The 9,888-nt window shown below is 37.7% G+C and overlaps 1 protein-coding gene across 1 annotated transcript; it reads left to right on the forward strand.

Moving 5' to 3' along the window:
- The first annotated feature begins 2,754 nt into the window (after window positions 1-2,754).
- On the forward strand, window positions 2,755-4,052 carry LOC113295428 (beta-amyrin 28-monooxygenase-like). The gene is made up of 4 exons (XM_026543769.1): window positions 2,755-3,174; window positions 3,271-3,367; window positions 3,450-3,637; window positions 3,744-4,052. The coding sequence occupies exons 1-4, from the start codon at window positions 2,755-2,757 to the stop codon at window positions 4,050-4,052; spliced, it is 1,014 nt and encodes a 337-aa protein (XP_026399554.1).
- The last annotated feature ends 5,836 nt before the right edge of the window (window positions 4,053-9,888 follow it).

Here is a 9,888-nt window from a genome sequence, read left to right on the forward strand (position 1 = left end):
AATGGTGGATTCGACAACCTTAGTTCCCTCATTCTCACTGTTTACACCCTTAGTTCATTCATGTTCTTGTTTATTAAACATTGGACATTGCTTCCACTGTCTTATCTGTGCTCCTTACACACTGCTTTGCACTGCTGTGCTTTTTGCTTTCAATCACTCCCAAAATTCTCTGAAATCAGTTAAGCAAAAGCCTAGATTCAACTACGCACACCAAGTCCCTGAGGACAAACCCCTTCTTACCTCACTCACTACAACTGACCCTGTATACTTGCAGGTCTAAGTTGTAGGTTCTTTTAAAACCACACCAACAGGAGAAACGATGAAAGACTCCTGTTGCTGAAGATAGGAAGTTAGCTTACCATATTCAAGCGCATTATCTGACTGAAAAATCTTAATTTTACGACCAAAAAGATTCTCAACATGTTTTTGAAAAACAAGAAAAACAGAATAGACATCAGATTTATGAGTAATGGGAAACATCCATGTAAAACGAGAATAACATCAATAAAAATTATATAATAACGATGACCATCATTAGAAACGATATGAGACGGTCCCCAAACATCCGAAACAATCAAATCAAGAGGATTTAGATAAACAGTAGTACTAGAAGAAAAAGGTAATTTTTGACTACGATGTTCATGACAAGAAGAACAAAAACTAATAGTGTGACTAGAAACAGGAAGAGAAAATTTAGATATGACATGACGCACAGTTCGCATCATAGGATGTCATAATCTAGAGTTTCATTCTTGGATACTAGCACGTTCAACAACAAGACTTTTTGCAGAATCAACAGGACTTGTCGCAGAATCAAGAACATAAAGACCACCAACCCTACTGTCGGCTTCCGCGCAAAAGCACCTTCCCCGTGCATCGATCCTTCACAAGACAAAAATTGGGATGAAACTCAAATAATACATCATTATCAGTAGTGAGACGGGAAACTGATAAAAGATTATGAGAAATCTGAGGTGCAAACAAAGTATTCTTAAGGTACAACTTACGAGCAGGAGTATCTAAGATAGATGTACCAATATGAGAGATGGGAATAGAGGAACCATTACCCATCTTAATCTGATCAGGACCCGTGTACTCCGAGTAAGGATGGAGCTTAGAGAGATCATGTGTGATATGATCAGTAGCTCCACTATCGGGTACCCAAGGAGCAGAAGTTGTACGTTGAGTATCAGCAACACAATCACGAGGACTATACTGTTGAGGACGCCAGGTTGAGGACTGTTGGGACTGTTGAGCAGACTGTGGTCGACGAGCAGGTTGAGGACGCCAGTTACGGTCGAAACGTTTCCAGCAAAGAGGAGCTAGATGACCAGGTTTGTCACACATCTGGCAAGGAAGTGTCGGACGGGAACTGGTAGCAGGTGTAGGTAAAAGTCCAGCAGTTGTAGAAGACCGGGAGGATGCAGCCGCAACAGGATGGGAGTTTAGAGCTTTGGTCTGTTGATCCATTCGCAATTCAAAGGTGAGCAAATAAGTGATGAAGTCCTCAAGTTTCATAGTTCCCATTGAGGTAGTAAGAGAAGTAACAATAGCATCATAGTTGGAATCCAAACCAACAAGTATACAATGCCGGAGCTCAGAGTTGGTGACAGTAGTATCGGCAGCAGCCAAGCTATCAACAATATCGCGAGCACGATCTATGTAAGCTCTCATAGAGAGAGATCCCTTTTTCAAAGCACGGAGTTTACACTGAAGGTGGTGGATGTGAGCATCAGACTTGGAGGCAAAGAGAGATTCGAGAGGAGACCAAACTTCTCGAGAGGTTGGAAGACGATGAACCTGGCGCAGAATAGCTGGTGTAAGAGACTAGAAAATCCAGCCAAGAAGGATTTTGTCCTGTTTAACCCAGGGAGCAACGACTGGGTTAGGGGTTTCATCTGGTAAAGTAGCTGGGGGACAAGGTTTTTCACCTGTGACATGACCATCAAGATCATATCCTTGAAGATAGGGTAGAAATTGAGCACGCCATAGAGAATAGTTCGTGTCATCAAGTTTGACGGTGATAATATGATGGGGCTGTGAAAAGTGAGAGGAAGCCATCATAGATTGGGCAGAGGAGATAACTGTTGAAATTGTACTGACGGTAGAGGCAGCAGAAGACATGAGGATCACAACGAGGATGATACCAAGTTGGAACTTAGGTTTTGGACGTGTTAGAGAAAGGGTTTAGGTTTAGAAGAGAAATATGTTTTCTATTAAGAGGATTCCGTAAGTACAAGACAACAGGACTTGTGTGTTTATATACACACTGGGTAACGACCTTTAAAAGTAATTCCTTCTTTACAACGTTTGTTAAAATACAAGACTCCTATGAATGGTAAACTTCCAAAGTTATACGTAACCATTACGTTAACCCAATACTCCATCATATTCTCTCTCAAAAATTAGTAAAATATATAGAGCGCCGAATGGTTCAGCATTTATGTCACTTTTTGAGCGCCGAACGGTTCAGCGTTTCAATCTCGCTGATAATTGGACTGCGAGCACTTGCTAGGTGAGAGAACTATCAACTATCACTGTAACTTTTTTCCAACACTTTTTTCTTGATTTGCAACACTTTTTGGCCAATCTAGCACTCCAATCTAGCCCATAGGGGTTAGCCTCATTCATAAAAAATATTAAATACTCCACAAGGGCAGATGCATCTAGATGTATAAATAGAGTTCTCTTCTACGATCAACTCCGCATAAGTACATAAATACATACAACATCATATACTTATACAGCTTCGATATGGATGATCCTTTGTTGAAGATATCTGTGGTTCTACTGTTTGCATTAATATTTTTGCTGTCTCTTTATTCTCTCAAGTTTTTGCAATCCATTCTCATAACGACTAAGCAGCATGAGGGAACAACAGTAGTCGAGCCTCCTGGAACGACAGGTTGGCCTATCATCGGAGAGACTCTGGATTATGGTCGAGCAAATCTAAAAGGATTTCCAGAGAAATTCTTTTACGACAGGGTTCGTAAATACTCTTCCAAGGTCTTTAAGACTTCATTAATCGGTGAAACTGTGACTGTCCTCGATGGTCCTGCTGGTAACAAATTCTTGTTCTCCAACGAATACAAACTCGTGACAATTTGGTGGCCTCGAGCAATTCAAAGGATTGTACCAATTACTGACGGAATTACCTCGCCTTCGGGAATTCAAGCATCTAAGATGATGAAGCTAACGTCACTGATGATCATAACAATCAGAAAAAAAAGAAGTTCATGAGTGCAGCATACATTGCGGATTTGATTCTATCTTATGGCAGCTGGCTATCACACTACAAGTACTGTTATCACAGTCCTTATGAAGTTCCTTGCTGATTTTCCGGATGTCCTCAATGAGGTATTACAGGGTAAGTACTCAATAAACTTTACATATGGTGCATATAGTTTGGTTATATATGTTTCTAATTCAACTACATATATTAACAACAGAGCAGAACGAAGTTGCCAAGTCCAAATCACCGGGAGAGTTGCTAAACTTGGATGACATTTACAAAATGAAATACTCATGGAATGTGATATGTGAAGTACCGAGACTTGCACCGCCGTTCCAGGGAGGTTTTACCGAGGCATTGACAGACTTTACGTATGCCGGATATTTCATTCCAAAAGGACGCAAGGTAAACAAATACAGATTAAAAGCTAACTGAACAAAGTTGGTAAAAATTTATACAAGTTCTTCATAAAGGGTCGCTAATTTTTACAAGTTACAACTATTTGATGCAGTTATATTGGACTGGAATTTCAACACACATGAATCCAGAGAATTTTCCAGATCCTGAAAAGTTTGATCCGTCTAGATTTCAAGGCAAAGGACCTGCTCCGTACACATTTGTACCATTCGGAGGAGGAGCTGGGATGTGCCCTGGATACGAGTATGCTCGAGTAGAAATACTTGTTTTGCTGCACCACGTAGTGAGAAGGTACAAATGGGAGAAATTGATTCCCGGCAATATTAATGAAAGGTTAAAAGTTAACCCCTATCCATTGCCGCCCAAAGGGTTTCCGATTCGTCTTCAACCACGGACGACCTAGTTAGTCTTGCTTGTTGATTTTCTCTATGAAGTATGTTTTTAATTTTGACCATCAATGTCTCTATTTTTATATGTGTATGTATATGTAATGTACGAATAAATCATCTGTGTCGTGATAGATATTTTTCTTTTTATATATTGTTCATGATCATTTTAACTAAACTGTTAGACTGGTATTCAGTAGTAGTGTCTTTTTATTTTATCGGAAAATGGGTCACTTGTCAAAAAAAATTTAAAACATGGTTCTAATTGACAAGTAAAAATTAGCATCGGTGAAGTGGACACCAAAAAAATAGCAAGAATGAAACTGGATTCATCATGTCTTAAACTTAAAAAAGAGCGAGGATGAAATTGGATGCATCCTGATGTAAATTAAAAATAAGAAAAAGCATTTGAAAATGGGTAGGGTGAAACTGTTTACATCCTGGCTATTTTTACATTTTCGTCCTTTTAAAAAGTATCAAATTTTACATTCTTTTTCACCCAGGAATTGTCATTATTGAGTTAATTGACCAACTTTGTGTTATATTTTTTATATTAGTACTCTATTATGGGAAATTGAGCATGATAATGATATAATTGGCAACTTGTACAAAAATGCACAGCGGATCAGACCATGGTTTCTTGTACTTCAATGCACTGCGGATCAGCATGTGATTTTGCGTATAAGACCATGGCCAATTGCGTCCATACCAGATCTTCCAAGTTTACTAGCTAGTCTAAAAAAAATCAATTTCCAAATTAATCAATCGGCAGAGTTATTTGGCTCCCTAATCTCCATCTCTATATTTTCCTTCCTACAATTTAAACCCTAACCCCACTTGAACCTGAATGCGAATCTCGATATGGATGTGGGGCTTAAATTGTAGGGAGGAGAATAAGAAGCCAACTAACATTTCCGTTAATCAATGTAACAAGAAAAATCTGTATTGGTAGACAAGAGGAATTGGAAATGACTTTTTATTGGATTTGGGTTACTTTTGCAAACGAATGAGGTGGACTTTGATCTCCCGGTTCATAAGCTGCACTATAGTACCATCTTGGCTCAAGAGGAAACGGAACCTCAACTGGAACACGAGCTCCAGCATAAGCTCCATATTGAGTGAGGGTCCAGTTTTACCAGCTAATCAAGATCAGCAGCAACGATAATCCGGCAAAACATCACTGAAATACACTGTAGATGTGGAAAATCCTACAACTACATCCAAAGAAATACATACACACACTTAATGAAGTAAACAAGCAAGAGATGCACAAGAACACAAGAAATACGTGGTTCGGTATGATTACCTACGTCAACGGGGTAAAAGGATGATCTTATTACTTGAATCAAGGTTACAAAGCATATATCACACTAACAAGCACTCTTTTTACTCTCTCAAGCTCTTGATATTCTCTCCAGCTTCACTTATTACCTGGTCCTTAACTCTCTACATAGCTCTCTATTTATAGCCACAAGTGATGATACATCCAAATTACAGTGTAAGTCGTGGTACATTTTCCTTGATATCCTTCTCGGGTTAAAGGTAAGGTTTCGTCCGAGATACTGGGTCGAGCCTAGTAATACCTTCTCCTGATGTCCTCTTGTCCAGTGTCGTTTGCTTAATGAGTGTTGTCGATGTCGCCCTTGATATGTTTAGCCGAGTCTTACTTTGACCAGATTCTTCTTGTCTTCTCAACTACTTCGTCAGTGCATTTATTGCTCTTGTACCCGATGGCTATCTCTTCAGTCACCTTCGACCTTTACACGCATTATCTTCACGGGTTCCCTTGGTGTCTCTTTTCTCGCGCCAAGGTCAAATAAAATGATTTGGTGCTTCACACTTCATCTGTGTCGATGCTTCACTACCTAGGATTGCTCCACCTGGATCTGTGGATTATTTACACCTACATACACCTTATAGCTGATGCAGAGAGTTAGTGGTGAAGTCTATTATGCCTGATCTTAGGTTAATTAGATGGAAAATTAACCATCTTATTAGTAATATCAAAACTCTGGTTTCTTCTTTTAGTTTTTGCAAGATATCTCATGTCAAAAGAGATTTAAATAATGTAGCTGATAGTATATCAAAAAGAGTTAGGAAAGACAAGTTTTTTGTTGAAGAGTTCATGGATTTCTCTCCATGGATTAACTCTGTATTGCTCAGACAGGCTGTGCCTTCTTATTCTTAAATAAATCAGTTCTTTTATCAAAAAAAAAACAAGGATAATCCCATAAAAATCAGATATGTATCTAGTATTAAAAAACAAAAAATAATAATCAGATATGTATCACATAACTGAAAAATGTAATGTACAGTTCTCCTAGGGAAGTCTAGTTCTAATTAGACTTTTTTTGGTTCGTATCATTACCGGTGCTGTTTATACTTTCTAATTATCATCACTATATAATTTTCTTTAGCAGTTTGTGCCTTTGTGGTTCCTAATCTGCTTTATAGCTTCATTTTTGAGTCTTATTATACCCATTTGCATCAATTTTTTTAGGACTCCAAGTCAAAGCCAATTCAGTTTTTGTTGGGCTTGGGTTTCGTGCTATAACTATTGATTGATTTTTCAACAGGAAAGGGTTTGCCACAACTTTGCATAAGAATCCTTCATAAGGGATTGGTCACTTTTTTTTTCCTTTTTGGAATGCTAGAATAAGTTACGTTTTATGATAATGATTATTATTATGTAGTACCACGTTATTGGGGCTTTGTTTGTTAGGCTTCCAACTAATTTCTTGTAATAATATTCTCTATTCATTAATAAAATATCAATAAGAATTATAATTATAATTATTGTATGAAGGACGCTCGTAGTGGCCATAACTGTCAGAAGTTTGATCCATATTCAGAAACATATAATCTTGGTTGGAGAAACCATCCTAATCTTTCATGTTCTAAGGGATAGAATCAAGGTCAGTCTAGTAACACCCATATCCCCCAGGTTTTGGCTATACTAAAAATCCTTCAGGTCCAGCAAATTTTCAGAACTCTTCGGATAAGAAGATCATAAGGTTAGAGGAGTCTCTCTGTTAGAGCATTGCTCGGTCAAACTCGAAAGCGTTTCTATCTCAAGCTTGTTTGTCAAATTTAGTTGTCAAAACTATATATCTTGATTTCTAGTCTACTTATAGCTAAAGTCTCTGACTGGTATATTTAAGTGTAGTTGAGCTCCAGACTCCACCGCGATCATCATATGAAGACGAAGAACTATTCAAGGAACCAGTGGAACTTCATCGACTAAAAGGTATGCGGAGACTTCAACTTATCTACCACTCAAAAGTATATCTACTCTATCTCCTACTCTAGATACAAAAGTCGTATAAGTATATAGATTTCAATTATACACATTTGATATTTTGAGCCGATTTTAACTCAACTATCTATTTCTCGAAATATGTGTTGGTAAGCTTTCGCTTTAGCCAAGTTCATCTTTACTCGTGACGAAAGTCATGTTGACATTTCAATATCTTGAAAATCGCTTTGATGAAAAATAGTTTGTGAATAACAACTATATAACATCCTCTAAGAATGTTTCAATGACTGAAGTGTAGAGTTGAGATTATCTAACCATCTTTGGATATAAGCATATATAGTGTGTTCGCTCATTAGTGTATAAATCCATGAACCCGGAACCAAGTGTATGCATATGTGTGTGTACGAAATTGGTGAAGGAGATAGGTTAAGTATGTGTACCCGTACGCATACTGGCGGAAGTTCACGTCCGTGAATATCTGCTGAGTTTGGGAATTGACAAACTCTTAATCAATCACCATAAGTATGTGTATCGTATTCATACTGACGAAAGTTTTCTACCCGAGAATTTCTGTTGAGGTTGGAAACCAAAACCAACTCAAATCCGGTTGCTTAGGTACGCATACTTAAGCTGGTTACTTTATCAAATCGGTCAGTTCATGAACTTAAAAATTTAAATTATAAGAATGCAATCTTTGCAAACCGTGTATATAATGTTAATGAATCGATTCAAGTTAATCAAACCGATTTTATTTCATTTGTGTCTTCCGAAAGATCTAAGCAATTGAACAAATCTTTAACTAGTTCATTATAGTCATTTGAACTAGTTGTAGTAAAGAAGAATATGGTTGATATGAAAGTGCTCATATGGCTAACGATTTGGTTAACTGTTGTGAACCAACTAAGTGTACACGTTTAGGTACGGTTACTCAAACCTAAATGAAATACATTTCATTTGTTTATAACAAGCTAAGATTCGATCTAACGGTTGCAAGATATTAGCTTGAATCTAATCAGGTTTTCATCTAACAGTGTATATTGAATGCTTTGTTACTAAGCTAACATTGATAGCATACCCTGATTTGAAAACTATATAAATGAGAACTCTAGCAACTGGGAAACTAATCCCCACACCTCCTGTGTGATACTAGTTGTGTTATCTTGAGTCGATTCTCCTTGAACCTTAGGTTTCTTCTCGAGACCCGGTAGGTTAACGACTGAAAGACTCCATTGGGATTGTGAAGCCAGACCGGACTACTTTCAACCGTTAGATCGAAACTTAGCTCGTCACACACAAATGAAATGTATTCATTTAGGTTTGAGTAACCGTACCTAAACGTGTACACTTAGTTGGCTCACATATAGTTAACCAATGGTTAGCCATATGAGTGTTTTCATATTAATTGTATTCATATTTCTCATAACTAGTTCAAATGACTCATAAGAACTAGTTCAAGAGTTGTTCAATTGCTTAGGTCTTTATTCATAGACACAATTGAAACAAAATCGGTTTGAATCACTTGAATAAATTTATGAACAATATAGCCACATTTTACAAAGATTGCATTCCTTATAATTTATTGTTTTAAGTTCATGAACAACCGATTTGAGAAATAACCAGCTTGGGTACGCGTACGAGTATGCGTACCTTAGCCACCGGATTTGAGTTTACAAACTCAGTAGAAATTTTCGGTTCGAAAACTTCCGTGGGTACGCGTACGGGTATGCGTATCTAAGGTGACTGGTTTACTAGTTTGCAAACTTACAAACTCAGCATAAATTTTCAGTATGAAAACTTCCGCAGGTACGCGTACGGGTACACGTAGTCAACCTGTCTCCTTCACCAATACCGCATGCACACATATGCACGCACTTGGTTTCCGGCACATGGATTTATACACTAATGTGCGAACACACTATATATGCTTATATCCATAGTTGGTAATCTCAACTCTACATTTCAATCATTGAAACATTCTTCTATAATGTTATAACAATCGTTATTCACGACTATCGTCATCAAAGCTATTTTCAAGATTGAAACTTCTTCATGACTTGCGCCGCGGGTAAATATGAAAATGGTTAAAGCAAAAGCTCACCAACACATATTTCGAGAAAAAGATATGCGAGTAAACTCGGCTCGAAATAGCAAATGTGTATGTATGAAAACTACCATACTTGTACGATTTTGTCTCAAAAGTAGGAGATAGAATAGACTTTTGAGTGATAGGAAAGTTCAATTCTCCACATACCTTTTTATCGGATGAAGTTCCACTTATTCCTCGAGTAGTTCTTCGTCTTCGTAAGATGATCGCCATGGAGTCTGGAGCTCAACTGCACTTAACTATCCTGGACCGAGACTTAGTCATAATTAAACTAGAAATCAAGACATATAGTTTTGATCACTAATATTGACAAACATGCTTTATATAGCAACGCATGCGAGTTCGACCGATCTGTGCTCTAACAATCTCCCCCTTTGTCAATTTTAGTGACAAAACTATCAATACATATGGATTACAAAATAGATAAAAACTTTGTAGCTTCACGTCCACATGCTTGATCTCCTTGGCACTTCAACATTACTCGAAAACTTCG

This window comes from Papaver somniferum, chromosome 7 (assembly GCF_003573695.1).
Source record: "Papaver somniferum cultivar HN1 chromosome 7, ASM357369v1, whole genome shotgun sequence".
NCBI lineage: Eukaryota > Viridiplantae > Streptophyta > Magnoliopsida > Ranunculales > Papaveraceae > Papaver > Papaver somniferum.